This window comes from Colobus angolensis, unplaced genomic scaffold (assembly GCF_000951035.1).
Source record: "Colobus angolensis palliatus isolate OR3802 unplaced genomic scaffold, Cang.pa_1.0 Scaffold289, whole genome shotgun sequence".
Classification (NCBI taxonomy): Eukaryota; Metazoa; Chordata; class Mammalia; order Primates; family Cercopithecidae; genus Colobus; species Colobus angolensis.
The window spans coordinates 430,291-451,371 of record NW_012116143.1 but is presented as its reverse complement, the minus strand read 5'-3'; the positions used below and the strand labels follow the sequence as shown (position 1 = coordinate 451,371).

Genomic DNA, 21,081 nt, shown 5'->3' with positions numbered 1-21,081 from the left:
ACGCTATGCACATGTACCCTAGAACTTAAAGTATAATAATAAATAAATAAATAAATAAATAAATAAATTTATATTGATAACAGATGAGTTCCTTTTAAAAAAAAAAAAAAAGAAAACAGTAAACATATCCATCATCCCCCAAAGATCTCATTTGCCTCCTTCCTTTCCTGCCTGAACCCATCCCCACTCTCCTGTCCCTAGGTAACCAATGATCTGCTTTCTGTCACTGTGAATTAGTTTGTAACTTCCAAAGTTTTGTGTAAGTGAAATAATATCATATGTGGTCTTTTGTATTCGGTCTCTTTCACGTAGAATAATGTTTCTGAAGCCCATCCATGTTGTAGCACATATCAGTATTTCACTCTTTTTTATTGCTGTGTAGTATTCCATTCTATGAACATATCACGGTTTTTGCATTTGGACTGTTTCCAGTTTGGGCTATTACAGATACAGGTGCTGCAAACATTGGTGTACAAATTTGAGGGTGTACACTTTTACTTCTTTTAGTTAAATACCTGGGCGTGGAATGGCTGGATCAGATAGTAGGTGTTATTTATATTCAATTGTTTTTAACTATAAAAACAGCAATTTCATATCGTTTTACCTAGTAAGATGAGGACAGGGAGACTTTTTGATGATGGCATTCACTGATGTCTTTCTTGTGCTTAGATCAGAGTTGGGCACAGTAGGAGGTACTCAGTGTATTTGTTGAAAAGATAAACAAATATTGTCTATTTTGTGAGTAGACTAGTATGTACAATAGAGGCCAGTATACCTCTATATTATTTCTTATGCTCAGACTGACTTTTATTCTCTGAACAGAATTTTCTAGGTTAATGCCTCCACTTCTACCTGTACAATCTCGATCTCTAACAATATTTTCCTCCCATACCTCTGTCTGTGGCTCAGTAGTCTCTAAATATTGCATGAGAGGGGGAAAACCAAGAGATGGGGAAAACCTGGTTAGAAAACACCAAAAAGAGGCTTGCTGCCTCAGTTCCACAGCAGATTGGTAAGAAAATCTAGTATCAATGGCCCACGTCCTAACATAGATATCTCATTTTAAATACCTCATGCATTTTGTACATTTTTCAAAATTCTCCCAGATTAGAGTGATCAAAGGTAAGTTTCCTTGCTATTGCCATCAAACAAATGTCAAGACCACATGAAAAAGAGATGTAACTGGAAGAGAGCTTCATAGAATTCATAACCTTCATGCTGAGTCATTCCCTAGAACTAAGTTTCTCAATATCCTGTTAAGTCACACTCAGGGCTGTTCAGTAATTGGGCAGAGTCCTGCACAATGTGGAGGTGGCTTTCTAGGGGATGTAGCCTCTTGCCTAAAGTGCAGTCTACCTGAGAGCAGGTGGCTGGGGCACATGTGTAACCTCACACTAGGAGCAAGGGGGATTCTTTAAATGTTACCAGGTCTCAGTTCAACCGGGAATAGCAATGCACCTTCACAACACTATCATTCTAAGACTCCAAGGAACTCTGTGCACACAACACAACTCACAAAGGCAACTCTTGTCCCTTCTCTTTGTTATGTTTCAAGATATAAACAAAGATTTTCATTAAACGCAATCTGCACCCCACGTTTCTCTAGCCTAGCAAGTGACTGAGTTTCCCGGAGGCTCTTGGCCTCGCTGAGTGAGGTTATTTCCAGAGCTGATGGAGAAGGCTCAGCTCATCTATTACAAGTTGGCTCAGGAGCAATAACTGGTAAAGACAAAAATGCAGTTCTATTGTACCTGGGGTTTTATGGTTGATAGACAAAGATAATCATTTGGGAACATGAAAGAAACACTGAGTCATTTGCTGTTCAGGAGGCTTTAAACAGGAAACACAGCAAGAATAGTCTGGAAATAGTGGGTTGGCTCTTAAGGTCCCTGTGCTATTTCGATAAGACTCTAGTATCTCCAGGCCTTGGTAGTTCTACCACCATTTTCCCCAAATCCCTCGGAATTGAGTGTTTCTATAGTGTGAAATAAGGCACAAGTAAGAAGGTGGTAGCCAGGCTCCATGGCCCTAACTGCAACAGAAGGGTCCAATTTAAATGGCTTTCAAGTCGAGGAAGCTTTGAGCTGGGTTGAAAACCAATACATGTGAAGCAAAATGATAGTTCTGGGGTAAGAAAAACGCAAGGCCAGGCCTCAGATCAGGGAGAAGGAAAATGCTCAGAAAGCCCAGACACACTTCTGCCTTTGGATCTTGACTCAAGCTGTTCCCTCGGCCTGCAGCACCTCACCAGTGATGTGCTGGCTGACTCCCTCACCTCCCCAAAGCCTGCTCAACCCCTGTGTTCTCAATGAGGACCACTGGGACCTCCCCCCAGCACTGCTCATTCCCCTTCCCCATATTTGTCCCCCACAGAACTAACCACCTCTAACATACGACATGTTTATTCATCACTAACTTACCATGTTTTGTGTTTGTTGCTTGTGCCCCTTACCTCCAGCACACATACCTAAGAACATAGGAGACACAGGGCAAGGATCTTTGTCCTGTTGTCTGATGTATCCAAAGTACCTAGAACGGTTCCTGGCACACAGTAGGCCCTTAATAAATATTTACTGAATGAATGAACAAATGAAAAACACTTGAAAGTAGCAAAACCTAAGTGTTCTAGGGCTGGTAGACTCTTTACAGATCACCTGGCTCAACCTTTCATTTCACAAATGAGGGAAAGTGACTTACCCAAGATCAAAGAGCAACTTAGCAGCTGGTTTTAAACCAAGCTGGGTCTTCTGCTTCCTAGACCAGTTCTCTTTTAACTAGCATCACAATCTAAGGACTGGAGTATTCACCATTTTTCTCCTTATCAATTATTATAAAAATGTATTTTTAATCCATAAGATAATTCCTTCAGATTCCTACTTTGTCCATAGGTGACTGAAGGTGCTGGCAATTCAATAACGGCGCTGAGACTCAGTGAGGTACTCCAGTTTCATACTATAAAACTGGCCCCAATTTCCCAATGGCAACATGGATTGGTAGAAAGAAACGGGTATTGATTGACTGATTGATTGATTGAGATGAGGTTTCACTATGTTGCCCAGGCTGGTCTTGAACTCCTGGGCTCAATCCTCCCACCTTGGCCTCTCAAAGTGTTGGGATTACGGTCATGAGCCACCGCACCCAGTTGAGAATAGGCTTTTCAGTCAGGCAGATCTGGATTCAAATAGTGGCTTCTAATTTAGCTACATGCAGAATGTTGCTCAGAGCTTAGCTTCTCAATTGCACAATGGAAATAACCGTGGCATGCATGTATTGATCAGGTATGCTGCTAGCACAAAATCTGACACAGAGTAGGGCCCAAGAATATTGATTTCCTTCTCCTCCACTGCCAGATGACACTGCCTTTGCCTGCCCAACTTAGTCTTCTATGATTTCCCTCTATTTAGTTGTGGCAGAAATTGTTTATTGGCTAACCCAGTGGTCATTTTCAACCCTCATTTTTCTTGCTGCTTCCATTTCAGAGTATAGCAAAGCCACACTTGCCTATCCTGATGCCGCTGCAGCTAAGGATGGCAGTTAGGGATGTGACATAGTTTTCTCCAATGAGACATAAGCAAACATCTTCTGGGAGCTTCTGCTTTTCCTGAAATAAGGGATGAATATAGCTGGTGTCTTGCTAACTTTTTCCCACTTCTTAATGCCTTGAATAAAATATGATATCTGGAGCTACAGCATCCATCTTGCAACCATGGGTTATTGCCAACAAATTAATGATGCCAGGACAGAAAGCTAGGAGCTTTGGTTTCTGAAGACATCAGTGAACCATCACATCAACCCTGGACTGCCTGCCTCTAGACTTCCGGTGACATAAGAAACATAAGTACAGACAAAAGCATTCCTAAGTGATAATACATATACAGCAATAATTTGAAGAAACATATTTTTGACAGTAGGGAAATGGAGTGGTCTCATTTGTTCGGTAATCCTGGATTTATCCCACAGGAAGCAAGAAGGCTTAGGGAAAAGATACGTACTTTGTTTAGTACACATCATCTCAGAATCCCTCTTGGGCAGCCTTTCCCTAAGCCCCCAGAACACCCCTTTCAAACCAAAGGTCACACCACCACAAATACCTGTGCATACTCTGCTAAGTCACATGACCTAGCTGATTCTGCTGCTTCCTTAAGCCTTCATTTGATATCAATGTTAGGATTTTTTTTTTTTGGCTGGGGTTCTCTTGTTTTCCAAGAGGAACATTTATATTCCTGGCCATATATACCCAAAGCTGCTTGTAAGCTACACTTAACTGCCCATGCTAGAAAGCCATAAATGTCCTCGACAGGCCTTGTTTAAACCTTTGGATACATTAGTGAGTCCCAAAGACACTTCAGAACTTAAATAAAGGAGAAAATGCTCCAATTACAACTGGTAAGACAGATCACAGGAGACGAGGAAGGGAAGGGGGAAGAACAAGATGAGGAAAGAGTCAGAGAGAGATAAGTTTCGTTCATGGCCATGGTGTGACTCATTTTGGCAGGAGCTGGGTAATTCATTATTCCAGAGGTGCTGTGCAGCCTAGCCTGTGGCATGATTAATAGCCTAGCACTGTGTGCATTACAAACAGAAGAGAGACAAATTCTAGTGCCTTTGGGAAGGCAGAGGCAAGACAGAACTTTTGGCTGCTGGAAAGGGTGGGAGTGGGGAACAGCTGATACACAAGCAACTTGAACAGAACAGGAGAGCATTCCTTCTGGGGCTGGGCTGCTCAACACAGTGAAGAAAAGCAACACTTTCAGATGTCTGAACCAGCCACACAAGAATGAGAGGCTGTGTGGCACAAGACAAGAACCCCAATGGCCACCATGAGGTAGAAGGTGCCTATGCTCTGCAGCCAGACCCAACTCTGACACAACTAATAACTCTGAGCCCATTTTCTCAACTGCAACATGAAAAGAACACATATCTTGCAGGATTGGTAAGAGAATTCAATAAGGAAATATATGCAAAGGGCCTAATATACAACGCAGTACACGCTGCATTGGGTATTCAACAAATGTGGGTACAGATAGACCCTTAGGGCCAGATATCATCAACTGGCAGTTCAACCAGCAAACCAGAGTCAGGTAAGATGGCAGGGAGCTCTGGTACTCAGTGGTGCTTAAAGAGGTCACATGGACCGTGCAGACATAAACAAGAAGCTTAGAGGAAGCAAACAGGAAAACGTGTGTCCTCCTCCCTCCTCCAGACTCGGTCTTCCGTTCTCTATTGCTCCCTGCTGGCAGAGCCTGATAAGTAGTCAGATGGACAAACAGAAGGGAGGACAGCTGAGTCCTAGCTCTATTATCACAAAGCAGAGGGCAGCATGGCAGTCCAGAGTTGACAGACAATAGCTTAATAATGGGCACAGCCAGCATATTTTATTCTAGCAAGTTTCACAGAGCAGAAAGTAGTCTTTTGTTGGGTAACTTATTTGTACCTAGATTTTTTTTTTAAATGTTCCAGGTGGGAAAAAGAAATGAATGCATTGTGTGTATAGCCCCTAGGGACAACATCTTAATTGAGTGCTCAAAGTTATAGAGAAGCAGATTCTGGCTCACTGTAAGCAGATAATTAGAGATGTGTAACACAAATATGAGGTTGAACCATATGAAACTGTTGCCTTTTGGGGGTAACAAATGGCCCCAAATAGCAATACTTCCATATTATAACATAAACACAAACTATCTATAATATATATGTATACACTAAGTACTATATATTGAGTATTTACCAAGTGGTGGACACTGTATTAATCCCTTTATGTATATTCTCACTTTATTATAACCTCAGAATAAACAACAATTTATTATTCCCATTTTACGCAGGTTTACAAAAAGTTAAATAACTCCCCTGAGGTAATTTTCAAATAGGAGGCAAAGTCTAAACTGGTCCTGTCTGACTTCAAAGGACTGACTCTTATTAATTACATTATATATTTATACATTATGTTATCTAGACACAGAACTCAGGTGGTGAGTTAGGGTCACTGAGGTGGAGATAGTTATTAATGATCCCATTTCACACATAAAATAAACCGAGGAGAGAAATCTTTAGTTCTTTGTCCATTTTCGCTTGTTACGTGACCAAAGGGAAAATATTAGAATAGCTTCCTCTCTTCCCTGGGGGATCAGCATGTTGCCTGGAGGAGGTACTGCCTGCATTTAACTAAGGAATCCTTTATAGGTGGGTGTGAACAGGAAGCCACAGAAATATGTTGAATAGGAGTTTCAGTTTCCTGTTGGTGACACTAACATGCTATCTGGGTCCCCTTCCTTATGATCGAATAGGGAAGGACCTTTGTTTGAATCTCAGTAGAGAGATGCCAGGACTTGTTTGAGAGTGTAAACGCATCATTCTGCAATCTGAATATTGTCCTCTCAGGTGACACACTGCACAGCGGAAACTCTACCATTAGTTAGGTTGCTCACTTTATTTCCAACTGAACCTCTTACTTAGAAGAAGTATTTCCACCCTGCCTGAATAATGCCAATTATCTGTGACACAGGGGAAAAGAGTACTTTGTCTACACCCAGAGCACAATATTCACCCAAACGCTGGAGGAGACACCCATGCCTGCAAATAATCTACAGTACCTGTGTGAAAGTCTCATAAACAGAGTTTAGGCGAATAATAAACAACAGTGGCACAGATCAGGCCTGAGGACAGGAATCTGGTGGGGAGTGGGATGAGGGGGTACGCCATTTCACTGTGCATCTCTTACTTCATTGGTTTAATATAAGAGCAAGGCCTGTTTATGGCAAAAAAACATAACAGGACAGAAAGATATAGAAAATAAAAATTTTAAGTTTTCCATTCACATGCCCTATTCAAAAGTAAATACTATGAAGTTTTTCCAGGTTCTTTATAGATTTCCCGTGTGTGTGTGTGTGTGTGTGTGTGTGTGTCTCCCTCCATGGGGTGGGAGGGGTGAATAACACTACATTATGTGTACTATACTGTGGCATTCAGCCACAGAAATTTCTTAGTGGGTGGTTCTGTTAAAGTAATAAATACACAGGACTATAAAATGCTTGGCAGATCCCGTCCAACCAAAATGAAATTCAAACTAGGTTTTAAAAAAATAACAATTTAAACAGCCTAGGCATTTTGAACAGCTTTATTAATTTCAAATCTTTTGAATGCTTATTATTAAATGGGAAAGCTTTCATTATTGCCCCACATACTTATCAGGGAAATAAAACCTTTCCTTTCACTTGAAGTGTTTTGACAGAATTTCTGAAAACAAGAAAGGAACGGCCTCCAGGGGAAAGCCAGCATACCAGGCAAATGAGATTCTGGCACTCCTGCTTAGGAGAGGGTCTATTTTCAGTGAGTTACTTACTGTGCCCAGTAGATATCACACAAAACCAGACTCTGCAATAAGAAGCAGGAGCTCTTCAGGCTACTTTTCTACAGAAGACTTTATAACGTTGAGTTACTTTAGGTTTTATAAAAAGTTATAGTGGTATTTAAAGACATCTTAGACACATCAAATAATAATCGGTAAACAATAAATCAAATAACAAAACTCAGCTATACTCTTTTTCTTTTTCTTCTTGTCTTTATTTTACAGGAAGGACTTTTGTGGTAAGAAATCTAGTAAAGTCTGGTGGCCAAGTCATCCTTTATTCTAAATACACACTGTCAGCTGAAAGTGGCTGTAGCACATGAGGGCCCAAAGTGTTCAAGCTTCTGGAGCTGGGATACACCACTTGGCCAAGTGGACCACCAAACACACAGTGAAATCCTCGGGCTTTGACGGGGTCTCAAATGAACCTTCTATCAGAAACAGCATGTACAGATACAGCTTGACTAACTCCTTATACACAATGGATAGTCTATAAACATGCACTGAGTGAATGAATAAATGATTTTGAAAATCAGCATATTGTCAAGTTGTCCCCTGGTGACAGGTCACATTCCTAAGGATACTGAACAGAAAAGGGGATAATATATGGTGCCAAGAAAGAAGTAGTATGGTTATTTAAAGATCAGCGTCTTTTCTGGCCCACGGTTAAACTGTGTAAGTGGATGAAATAAATCTGCAAAAATCCCCAAACCTTCTACTATACCCCAACAGGGTATGGCTTGGTTTTGTTATTTATTATTTACTATTTGATTTGTCTAAGATGTCTTTGAAGATCACTATGAATTTTTTTTAAAACCAAAAATAATTCAGTATTATAAAGTCCTCCGTGGAAAAGTCTTCCTTATTCATTCTTTTGCCATCCTCCTCTTTTTACCCATGGCAACTAACCAGTGAAGCTCATATCCCTGCCATGACTTCTTCCTCCTCTTGCACAACCTACATTCCTGACAATCCTGTTTAACTAATTTGCACTAAGGTCTAAATGACTGATACAGTTGAACCTATTCTATCAGGATTCTTTATTTAAAAAAAAAAACACACACACACACAGACATTCATCTTCAATCTTTTTAATGTCTCGGGATATTTTTATAGCCAGGTGAACCTTCCAGTACCTCTGAAATCACTGTGCAGCATGACAACCTCTGTGGCTACTCATGCACTAGGCTTTGCCCATACCTAGAGTCATGCACTGGTCTCATACCATTTACAGTGATTTTAAACTATACTCCTCAGCCATAATCTGAGGAAAGAGGACCAAAGTATCAGTTTAATTCCAAGCTTTGCTTGGCCAGAAGGAAAGCCTATTCTAGATACCCTACTGAAAACAAGTCAGTGGTAGGCACCCACTTTATTTACATAACAAAAGTCCCATATATATAGTGTAGTCAGTCACAATACTTAAAAGATTAAGCTGAGGGTAAAAGCTGCAAACACTGATTCCCCATGCTATGTTACATAGTAATCTAGAATATCTGTGGCCCAGATATAGACTAGTTAGCAGTTGTTAGGTATAACTATGGTTTGAAGAATTGCTTGTAGCTAATCATGACACACATATCTGGCCTGGAATGTATATTTTGTAGTGGCTTCTCTGAAGGGATTTGCAAATGGAATTATTTAAATATGCTTATCATTAGCAGTTTAAAAAATGACACTTATTTTGGCAGGAGATTAATTTTTAACTTGGCAGCTGTTTTCAGACAGATTGTTGTCAGGTTATTACAGTGACTAACTTTGAAGGAAGGAGGAAATTTATGGGAGATTATTATGTTTTCAGACCTTCAAGCTTACAATTCCCAAAAGAGGCAAATTTTCTGTCAACACTGAGATACGGGGCCTCAAAAATGCTGCAATGTTTGCAATGCATCTTTAAGACCTGATTTCAATAATAACCCCACATGTCGAGAACTAAAAATATTCCTTAAAAGTGAAATTCTTCAAATATACTGTTCAATTGATAAATTGGAGATTTATATGGAAGTACATTACAGAGGAGCAAGGTAATATATTGGAAAGGGCTCTGAACAGAAAGCTTGGAGACCTGCGTTCAGGTGCTAACTCTGAGATGATCACTAACCCAGTGGGCACCTGCAGATCTCGGCCTCAGTTTCCTCATCTGTTAGATGAGAGTATTTACAGAGGATCATTAAAGTGTTTTGGTGAAAAGTCCATGCACCTCTGAAACCAGTGCAGGTAGATCAAGTTTTGCCCAAGTTGTCCTGTAATGCACACAAAGACCACAGGGTGTCTGTCTACCTAATGCACAGCCTGGAAACCCACACACAGTTCCCAGATCCCATTGCCCCTAATTTTATTGTCTTGACGTTCAGTCAGCGTTCGTTAGAAAGCCATGTCACCTAAAAGCCCAGACAATAAAACTGAGGGGCAATAACCCAAAATTATGTTTGGTTATTGGCTAGCAGAATAGAAAAGAGAAGGGCTTCTTGGAGAAATCTACTTGAACACAGCTTTGAATTTATTAGCAAATTTCTAGTTTATAATATAAAGTAACAAGTCACAAATCAAATTTCTATGAAACATCAGGACACAGGACAGAAATACCATAAAGTAGTCACCAATATTCCATTTGATTCCCTCTCATGAAAAAGAAACCCCAGATAATTATACTTCGAGCATCGTAGACGTAAGTCAGATTATTCTCAATCAGAAAAAGATGGCCCAAGACAACAAATTCACATCTTAGTTTAACGTAAAAAGCTCTCAGAATATACACTCTTCCAAAACTCTCAACTATAACCAACATGGAAATCTAATGTATTTTCCAATAAGAAGCAGCAATAGTAAATTCAAAAAAATATAACAAATGATTTAAACATTTTTTTTTAACAAACAGGCAATCAGATAAGATAGGTGAATTCATTAAAAAGATCCCCACTTGAATGTCTTGTAAGTCTTAAACTCAAATAATGTTCTTCAGTTCTCCCTTTGGGTCACATAAATCATAAATATAAAGGTACATAAGAATTCTCCCGCTGCAAGACTCAGGATAAGATGGTAGGCATAGGTTTGAAACACAACAAAGAAGTCATACCTTGAAATCATATGTGGCATCTGGGTTTTCGTCACAGGCAATAACTTCTGGTGCCATCCAGTAGGGAGTTCCAATGAAAGTATTCCTCCTGCCCACAGTTCGATCAAGCTGGGCACTGACTCCAAAGTCCACTATTTAAGAGGAGAAAAGTAAATAAAGTCTATGAACTTAGGTTTTATAGAGCGATTAATGAATGTGAATTATTTTATTGTGGTAAAATGTACATAACCTAAAGTATATAATTTTGGCCATTTTAACATGTACATTTCTGGGGCACTAAGTACATCCACATTGTTGTGCAACCTTCACCACTATCCATCTCCAGAATTTCTCATCTTCCCCAGCTGAAACTTTGTACCTATTAAACAACAGTTCCCAATTTCCCCTTGCCCCAACCCCTGGCAATCATCCTATTTTCCATCTCTATAAATTTGACTATTCTCACTACCTTGTATAAGTGGAATCATACAATATTTGTCTTTTTGTGACTGGCTTATTTCATTTAGCATAATGTTGTCAAGGTTCATCCACATTGTAGCATGTGTTAGAATTTCCTTCCTTCTCAAAGTTGAATAATATTCCATTGTATGTATGGACCACCATTTGGTTTATCTGTTCACCTGTTGATGGGCACCTGGGTTGCTTCTACCTTTTTATACTGTGAATATGTTTTTAAACTGCATGTATAACTGGATGAGGTGTATCAATGAGGAAGGCACAAAGAGTTACATTTGGTTACACCAAGGCTTCACAAGGACCAAAAATAGGTGTTAAAAAAAAGTAAGCTTAGTTGTCATAAAGGGTAGTATTTTGGGGATACGAGGCAAGTGATTAAAAGCAAAAGTCTGGAGTCAGACTGCCTAAGTTTGTATCTCATTTCTGCCACCTACTAGTGGTATGACCTACGGCTAGTAGATCAACCTCTCTGAGCTTCGGTTTCCTAATCTGTAAAATGAGGATGATGACATCTACACAGAGTTGCTCTGATGTTTATGAGAGATAATCTATAGGTAAAATGAGGATGATGACATGTACACAGAGTTGCTTTGATGTTTATGAGAGATAATCTATAGAAAATTGTCTTGTACAGGGCCTGGCATATAATATACACTCAACAAGTAACTGTTAATTAGTGATGCAAGAAAGCTCTCAGGGTAGCTTATCTAGTTGATACATATATAACTGCTTAGCCTATACAATGTATACTTTTGTTTTTAAAAGAGAATATTCATGAGATGAGAAAGTTTGGCCCCAAATGTTAACTAAGAAAAAAAATGGGTATCATATATTTCAACAAAAAGGAAGAGCAAATGTTTGAGATATAAACATAGAAGATGTTTAAATCTCTTTGAAAATATACAATCATACGGACAGTGATCCTTTTCGAGATGACAAGTCACATATCCTACTGGATATTTTTCAATTCATGCTCTTACTTATATACACCAAGCAGTCAAATGCATGTGGTAATTCTCTACTTTATTTGGACAGTCCCAGATTTGTTGTGGAAAGAGCTCTAATAGATATGCCAAAGAAAAGGATTCCCCCACTGATGCGAGTGGGGGTAATCAGTATGCACCTAAAGGAAACTATTGAGCATTCATTATGTACAGGAGCCCAAGGTAATAACAAAATCAATGTAAATATAACTTAAACCTACAGGAAGATAGCAGGAATTGATTATTCTGAATATGCCTAACTGGGTATATTTTCATGGAAAAAAATTGGGTCCTAGTGCTCTGTTATAGCAGCAACAATATAAACAAACTGTAAGATATAGGAGGCCATTTCAAACTTTGTCACTTCTAATCTTTGCTGAAACTAAGAAACTCAATTATTTCTATATATTGATTAAGCAAGTGGTTCTGTTCCCACATTATATATAATTCATTCCTCAGAATGCCTTGAGAAAATATTTTTTAAAATAGACAAACATTTTCCTTTCTATTTTTAGGGCAATGCCCTCCAAATCCACAGTGGCAAATTAACATTAATTTTTTAGAGCCGTTAACATAATCTCATCACTTCCTGCAATTCCAAGGCTCACAGGATTCTGCTCTTACCGAGTTTAACTTCTGCATTTTCAGTCAGCAAGACATTTTGCCCTTTAATATCTCGATGAATCACTTTATGCTGGTGCAGGTGACTCAGCCCCTGGAGTGATGAAGAGTTAAGAAGGGTTAATAGAAGCATAAGCCAACATGCCAATAAATTATTTTGAATGTTAAGGATCCAAAAACTTCACACTCACCCAGACATACTTTTCAGAATTATAATCACATCTTTCATGTTCTCACAGTGCTCTTCTAACTGTAGGCAATTGATCAATGTAAATTAAAATACACGGACAGTCCTTGCAATGCATGGTGCTGTGTTTAATGAAATGCTTGCATATCGGATCTGATTATCAGGTATCAGGGAACCACACAAGTGATTATATGGTTCCAATATGAACACGAGTTTCAGTTAATACTACTGTGAAAAGCGAGGACTGCCTGTATTTGCTAGTTTGAAACAGAACCATCTACACATTCTCTGTATAGAAAACTAACCTGATTTAACTGAATCCCTGCAGGATTTTTGGCAGTATTTGAATTTAAAAGTTAAAATTTACTTTCTGTTACCCAATTTCATTGAACGATTGATTGATTGATTGATTGATTGAGACGAAGCCTTACTCTGTCGCCCAGGCTGGAGTGCAATGGCGTGATCTGGGCTCACTGCAACCTCTGCCTCCCGGGTTCAAGCGACTGCCTCAGTCTCCAGAGTAGCTAGGATTACAGGTGCCCGCCACCACGCCAGGCTAATTTATTTTAGTAGAGACGGGGTTTCACCATGTTGGCCAGGCTGGTCTTGAACTCCTGACCTCAGGTGATCCACTCACCTCAGCCTCCCAAAGTGCTGGGAATCTAGGTGTGAGCCATAGCAGCCGGCCTTGTTATACAATTTTAATTAAGCACAGTAAAATATTTCTCAGACCAGCCAAGAAATTTCCCATTGGCTTTACCCATTGTGCCTTACATTTAAAAAGAAATACAGTTTCTATTTCCTTTGTTGGCATTTATCACTGTCATTTTTAGTTTATGCTATTTGTGACTTTGTGCTCATTATATGAGATAATTATTCAGTGACAACTAAACCTGTTTGTGTTCCATTTCTTCATGAATTACTCTGTTTTTGGCTTCTTTGTGGTGTGAATTCTTTAACCTACAGACTTACTCTAAAGTAGTCAGATATTTTTCAGATAAATTATAATCTAAAAGAATCTAAAACTAAAGTCTTAAAGCAAATTATTTTATGCTAACACTTGATAATTCAATGTATCAGGTACCCACGTGCACTTTATTATTTATAATTTTTTGTTCTTTTAATCTTCTCCACAACAACAAAGTCATGGTATGAAAAATGAGGTTGCCAGGAAAAGAAACAAAACGGGTATCTGAATTCTCTTGTCAAAGAAATTCAGCATGAGAGTACAGAGGTCCAAGAAGACCCACATATACATTCAGAAATATCAGAAAACATAAATCATGTTATAGAAGGGTTTGAGGCACTGGTTTAGGTCTTAAAAACTTGCCTTTCTTATCTGTTCAGTTTGTCACAAGGTAGGCATCTAGCAGGTTTAAATGTGTGGTTTTCACAGTGTTTATGTACCCCATAAATCCTTGAGAGAGGCACTGAGGATCCCTTTCCCTCCTTCACCACTGAAGTGGTTGAAAGCAGATACCAGAGCATGGAAGTGAGTCAAAGGTTCTTCTAATGACATCATACAATGCATGGAGGTCGTCTCTAAAACCTCTTGTGGCCAGAGACCTTTGGGTGATCAAGTGTCTCTTCCAGTGAGTCATGTCTGAAATGCCGGTATCATTTCCGAGAATGTACTGGAAAAGGAGGAACGCCATTGTTTCCACACATTGAGAATGTGTGAAAGGTACTGAGAGATGCTCATGTGATGAAACATCCCTGCTGCTTTTAGAACCAAGATGAGATCAAATGACTGATCCTCTGGAGGGCTCCCCAGCAGTGCAGAAAGGCGTATCAGGCAGAACCAGCCCTAGAGACCTGACAGGTTCTTGGCATCCACTGAGTGGTCAGGATGACTAAATAATCCATCATGCTCTACTGAATGAGCAAAATTTTAAGTCAGAAATTCAAAGTAAGTTTGCACAACGGCACATCAGAACAGAGACAAACGTCAGATGTGAAGGAAATCAACAGCCAGGCCTCCTTGTTTCCCCTCAAATTTTGTTTTGTGTTCTGTTTAAAAACACAAAATATATAATTTATATTTTTGCCTACCCCAAGCCATGGATGTATGTGTTTTTTCTTAAGAGCTTTAATTTTTATATTTTTCCCATTTATATCTATAACCCAGTTGGAATAAATTTTTGAATATGGTATGTAGCAGGTGTCAAGTTTCAAGTTTTCTTATGGATATTCAACTGATCAAGTACTATTTACTGATAAAAGCACCCTTTCCTTTGTCACAGACCAGGTGTCCATATGATGTGGGTCTTGTTCCTGGATCCTTGATTCTGTTCCTTTGGCCATTGTCTAATCTTGTAACAATACTACTCTGTCTTAATTTATTAGTAGCTTTATAATAAATCTTGATAACTGGTAGCATAAATCCTCCAGCTTTGTTCTTCTTCTTCAAGATTGCCTTGGTTATTCTTAGCCCTTTGCATTTCTGTATGTTTGAAAATCAGCTTTATGAATTTCCACAAATATATCTATAGGAATTTTAATCGGAAGTTTAATGAAACCATGGATCAAACTGGGTAGAAATGACATCTTAACAATACTGAGTAATCTGTGAAATAATATATGCCTCCATTTATTAAGGTCTTCTTTAATATTTCTCAGTGATATTTTGTAGTATAGAAGTCAGTCACATCAATGTTATAATTTTAAAATTCCATTTTCTATTTGCCTTTTCCTAATTTGGTTTGCATTTAATGAACAGACATCGTCTTCTTATGCCTTCCTTCTTTTTTACTTCTATGCATTTCATCCATTCACCTAAAGCATATAATGCCTTCCTTCTTTTTAACTTCTATGCCTTCCTTCTTTTTAACTTCTATGCATTTCATCCATTCACCCAAAGCATATAATCTATCTCTCAAAGGCATACCTTGAACACACAGTAAAAAGTTTTAACTTTTGTTCCCTTAAATTAAGAAGGCAGAGCTTATAAATAAATAACAATGGCCAGGAAGATCCAGTAAGAATGCTCAGTAGATATAATCTCCATATTAGTAGGAAGGGATGACTAAGCTAGTCTGAATGAACTAAAATATGCCCAGTTACTTTCTTCTTCCTGAACTCAGCTCAGCAAATATGATACAATTGTCTAGATTTCCTGATTGGGGGATGTATGGGAAAACTGGGCAAACAGGCAGTCTTGTTCAGCTATTTTGATTAGTTTAAGTGATTAGGTCACAAAGATTTATTTTTAAAGGTAAAATCAGTTAAACTAGGTTGTATGTATAGGAATGACTAAAGTCACACAACCCTTATAAACTTGATATAGTGGGAAGGTATTACACCATTAGAGATAATATATTAATTATAAACTTTCACAAACAGATAAATGAGTGATCAAAATATCTCTTAAAATAATTCATTTCCTAAGTGGAACACTGTCTTTATGATCTAAAATCAGGTTTCTAATTGGAAACAGCATTGAAAATGAATCCCTTATTAAGATAAATCACCCAATGTCAACCTAAATGAAAACATGCTCATGGCCTATCTCCAGAACGGCGCTTACTTCCATCAGAGCAGATCTTCATACCAAATTACCACCAGCACCACCACCACTGATAGGATGAACTTTTTTAAAGAGTTTTTGATATGCTTATGAATTTCACTGGAAAGTCACAAAATTCAATCCCTCCTAAGATATCATGTGTTGCTTGGAGACTTTGGGAGGTGGGCCAGTCCCCACTCATAACCTACCCGTAAGATTTCCCTGCAGATGTATGCGATCCACTCCTCTTTCAACGTGTTACCCTTCGTGTTCTTGATCAGGTCGGTGACAGAGCCAGCACCACAAAACTCCATCACCAACTGGCAAAGGAAGCAAACAAGCCATTATTTTAATGATGCTTCACAGCTTCCATTAAGTTGGGGTAAGAAAGCACAAGCAATTGGCTGCTCTGGAATGCCATTCCTGCAAAGAAAAAGTAATCATAAAAAAAAAATAAAACACAAGCTTTTACCTTCATGTATTCCCAAAATGATATAAAGGAAACATTATTTTAAAATTTTTCAACCTGTAAGTTATAGTTGAAAATTGAGGAAACTCTCCATATTCTTTCTTTTTTTTTTTTTTTTTAAATGGGAGCAGGTAGGTGACTCAGACAAAATTGAGAATATCTCTGTTTTTACTCAGCAGTCAAATTTTCACATAAAAGTAGCATTATTCCCCCTTCAGAAAGAACTGTGGTTCTCTAGGTGTCCCAACTTAGGGTTACAGAACTGCACACTGTTTATATGTTACTGGTTTGTAAGCGGCACTGTAGGCTGTCAGTGCAGGAACTATCTGTTTTTAATTAACTTCAGCGAATGTTCCCAGGAGGTTGGACACATCAAATAAATTCAATAAACAATAAACTCTAATTTAGCACCTTTCATGCAAAAGCTCCAAGCACTCTATAAATATAAACTCATTACAGTACTTAGCAACTTATAAAATAGGCAGAAAATAAACATCACCCTTACTTAATGGGGATGTGGAGACCATATGAAAAAAAAAGCCATCTATGTGCTTTTACATGCATTTTCTAGGCTTAGAAAAACACATCCATTTCCAGACTTTTACCTTCAAAAATATCTTCAACAAAGGTCACCTTACTATGTACTTATATATTTTTTATAATTATACAAAAAGAATTCAGAATAACTAGCAATCAATTCCTGACTTGGTAGTAGAGACAGAACTAAAATGGAGCCACAATAAAATCACACTGATGGCTTTGGCTTTGTCCAAATCTACATTCCTGATATTAGCACTATGTTTCCAGGTCCTAAAAGATACCTCATCAGGCTCCAAAATCTTCAGGCAGAAACTATATTTTCTTTTTCTTTGTATACCTAACAGAAACAATAAAATCTCATGAAGCTCATTTCATGAGTGAGTTTCCAAAGCCTGTTCTGACTTGTCTTCTTATGATTCCACAAAGGCTAGGGAAACCTTTCCACCTCCTCCAAGAAGCCAGAGAAGTTTCAAGACCTATAAGTCTTAAGACTTAGATAAGTGTTTATAGGGAAATTTGGGAAGTGCCACAAGTAGACTACATTCCAACCAGATAAAAGTTGGGAAATTACAATATGTAATAGCCCAGAAACTATCAAAGACCACAAAATCATGTCAAAAAGGATTCAATTTGATGAGACTCCCAGTGGTGAAAGATGGGATAATTTGAGCATTGATAAGAATAATAGCTCCAATGTGTAGAAACACTTTAAATGTGCTTAATTAAATGCCTTAACAAAGTCACCCCCCACCCAAAGGATATGACTGGCACTGTTAGAAAAAAATAACGAACCAACTTATTTAGAGAGCTGGCAAATGAAAGGAAAGACTGAAGAGTCTATACTGCCTTTTTTATACAAATCTTACCACTGGGTAGTTGAATAATAAAACAGGGACAGTTTCTCCTCATACAAAAGTAGGTATTCCATCTAATAAATGAAGAAGACATAGTAGAATTAGAATGCCAGCATTTTGTGCCTCCTAATAAGCTAGCAGACTCAGGCAGTGATCATCAATGACTGTTAACATTTTAAAAAGTAAATACAATTTGCCTCTTGATAAAAGAACACACATTACCTAGGAAGTAGTACTGCCAAAAATAAAAACAAAAATCTGAACCTGATCAAGCCTCTAGCTCCAATCACCAATTTACAGGAAATTCAGAGGACTGAGGTACATGTAACATCATGGGGATACAATCAACAAAATCTAGACCAGGATACTAGTCAAGACAAAGAGTTTTTTCAACACTTAAATTGCAAGGGAGAAAAAAAGAGATGCAAAGAAAACCTATAGATTTAAAAACACTTAAAAAGATATACCAACAAATTGAAATGGGTGCACCATATTTAGATATTAATTTTTTTAAAAAAGAGATATTACAAATTTTGAGATAATTACAATTCTGAATACAGACTTAGATATTTGATGATACTCAAGAAATCTGCTTAATTTTTTTTTTTTTTTTTGAGACAGAGTCTTGCACTGTTGCCCAGGCTGGAGTGCAGTGGTCCCATCTTGGCTCACCGCAAGCTCTGCCTCCTGGGTTCACGCCATTCTCCCACCTCAGCTTCCTGAGTAGCTGGGACTACAGGCACCCACCACCACACCTGGCTAAATTTTTTTTTGTATTTTTAGTAGAGACGGGGTTTCACCATGTTAGCCGGGATGATCTCGATCTCCTGACCTTGTGATCCGCCTGCCTCGGCCTCCCAAAGTGCTGGGACTACAGGCGTGAGCCACCACGCCTGGCCAATGTTTTTAAAGTGTAATGATGGTACTGTAGTTTTGCAAAAAGAAAGTTCTTATCTTTTAGAGAAAAATGCCGAAATACTTACGGATAAAATTATATGACAGTTTCTTCTACAAATAGTGCTGAGACAACTGGATATGCACATGCAAAAAATGTTATACCTTTACCTTACACGCTATACAAAAAAAAAACTCAAAATGGATCAAAGATCTAAATATAAGAGCTAACACGATAAAACTTTCAGGAGAAATCATAGGGGTAACTCTCCTTGACCTTAGATTTAGCAATGGCTTCTTAGATATGACAACAAATGTGCAAGCACCAAAATTTAAAAAAAAAATAGAAAAAATTAATTTTATCAAAATTATAAACATTTGTGAATGAAAGAACACTATCAAGACAGTGAAAAGACAGCCCACAGAATGGGAAAAGTATTTGCAAATCACATATCTGATAAAGGTCTACTATCCAGAATATATAAGGAACTCTTACAACTCAATAATAAAAAGACAAGCAACCCAATTTAAAAATGGGAAAAGGACTTGAATAGACATTCCTCCAAAGAAGACATACAAATGGCTAACAATGACATGTAGAGATGCTTGATGTCATTAGTCATTAGGAAAATACCAAAACCACAATGAGATATCACTTTAAATCTACTAGGATGGATATTAATTTAAGAAGAAAAAAAGGCAGAAAATCACAAGTATTGGTGAGGATGTGGAGAAACTGGAACCTCTATACATTGCTAATGGTAATGTAAAATGGTACACGGTCACTGTGGTGAACAGTTAATGGGTTCCTCAATAAGTTACACATAGAGTTGACACATGATTCAGCAATTCCACTTCTAGATGTACACTCAAAAGAACTGAAAACAAGTGTTCAAACAAAAACTTGTACATGAATGTTCAAAGTAGCACCATTCACAATAGACAAAAAGCAGAAATAACCACAATGTCCATCAACAGAAGAAGAGATAAACAAAATGTGGGATATCTGTACAACAAAATATTATTCAGCCACGGAACGGAATGAAATACTGATGATGAATATGTGGATGAATCACGAAATCATTATGCTAAGTGAAAGAGAAGCCAGACAAAAAGGCCATATATTGTATGGTTCCATTTCTATGAAATATCCAAAATAGGCAATCCATAGAGACAGAAGCAGACTAGTGGATGCCAGGGACTGGGGGTAGGGGTAACAGGAATGATTACTTAAGGGGTACACAGTCTCCTTTTGGGGTGATGGAAATGTTCTGGCACTAGGCACTCATGATGATTGCATAACATTGTGACTATATTTAATCATAATGAGTTATACATTCTAAAGCAGTTAAAATTTAGGTAAATTTTATGTTGTGTTTATGTCATCAGAATTTTAAAAAATGATATAAGTTTTATTTCAAAATAACTAGAAGGGGCAACATAGATGGGCATGCGGATGGGTGGAATTGGCCACTGGTTAAAGGCTGTTGGGGCTAGTTTTGGGCACATAGGTGTTCATTACACTGTTCTGCCTATTTTTGTGTATGTTTAGGATTCTCCACGATACAAAGTTAAAGAAAGGCCCATTATGCAGCAAATCAGGGTTCAATGCCAGCAGGATGGACCAAAGAAACATCTTTTGGTAGCAGGAAACGAGTATTTTCCTGAGTTAGCAAAACATGTTTGTGTCCCTTCTCTAAATCCCATTTTGAAAAGTACATTGACCAGGCCTCCTGTGAATACATCCATTGCTCCTGTATCAGCTGGAGAAAATGTCCCACCACTGAGCTCTATTAGGCCATGTAATTATAGCTCCCAAGGAAAGCAATGGAAGCCCAGTGACTTGAGTCTTTCAAAATTAGATCGGACAAAATACTTTCAAATATTCAGTAGGAAATAATGCTACTCTAGCCAGGCACTACTGTCAGTGATTTCTATAATTTGCTTTTCCATTCAGCTCCAGCTGAAGGCTGCTAAATTCCTTTCATCTCACTATGGAACAAAATGATTGTTAAATTATATAATGGAATTAAAAAACAAAAAAAAGAAAGAAAAAACAGCACTTGCTAGCAATCGGTTCCTACAGCCACACAGCAACGCTGCTAATTACTGCCACCGCACAGCAGGGACCCTCCCTCCCCATAAGTAACC

At 38.2% G+C, this 21,081-nt stretch overlaps 1 protein-coding gene across 8 annotated transcripts in view; it reads right to left on the bottom strand.

Annotated features, from left to right (window-relative positions):
- TNIK (TRAF2 and NCK interacting kinase) overlaps window positions 1-21,081 on the bottom strand; it is a 415,617-nt gene that overhangs the window by 123,841 nt on the left and 270,695 nt on the right. For all 8 annotated transcript variants that reach the window (XM_011948978.1, XM_011948979.1, XM_011948982.1 and 5 more), the window contains exons 5-7: window positions 16,383-16,493; window positions 12,485-12,575; window positions 10,422-10,552 (exon numbers count right to left, since the gene is read on the bottom strand). In XM_011948978.1, coding sequence (XP_011804368.1) covers window positions 10,422-10,552; window positions 12,485-12,575; window positions 16,383-16,493 — 333 coding nt within the window. The remainder of the gene's footprint in view (window positions 1-10,421; window positions 10,553-12,484; window positions 12,576-16,382; window positions 16,494-21,081) is intronic.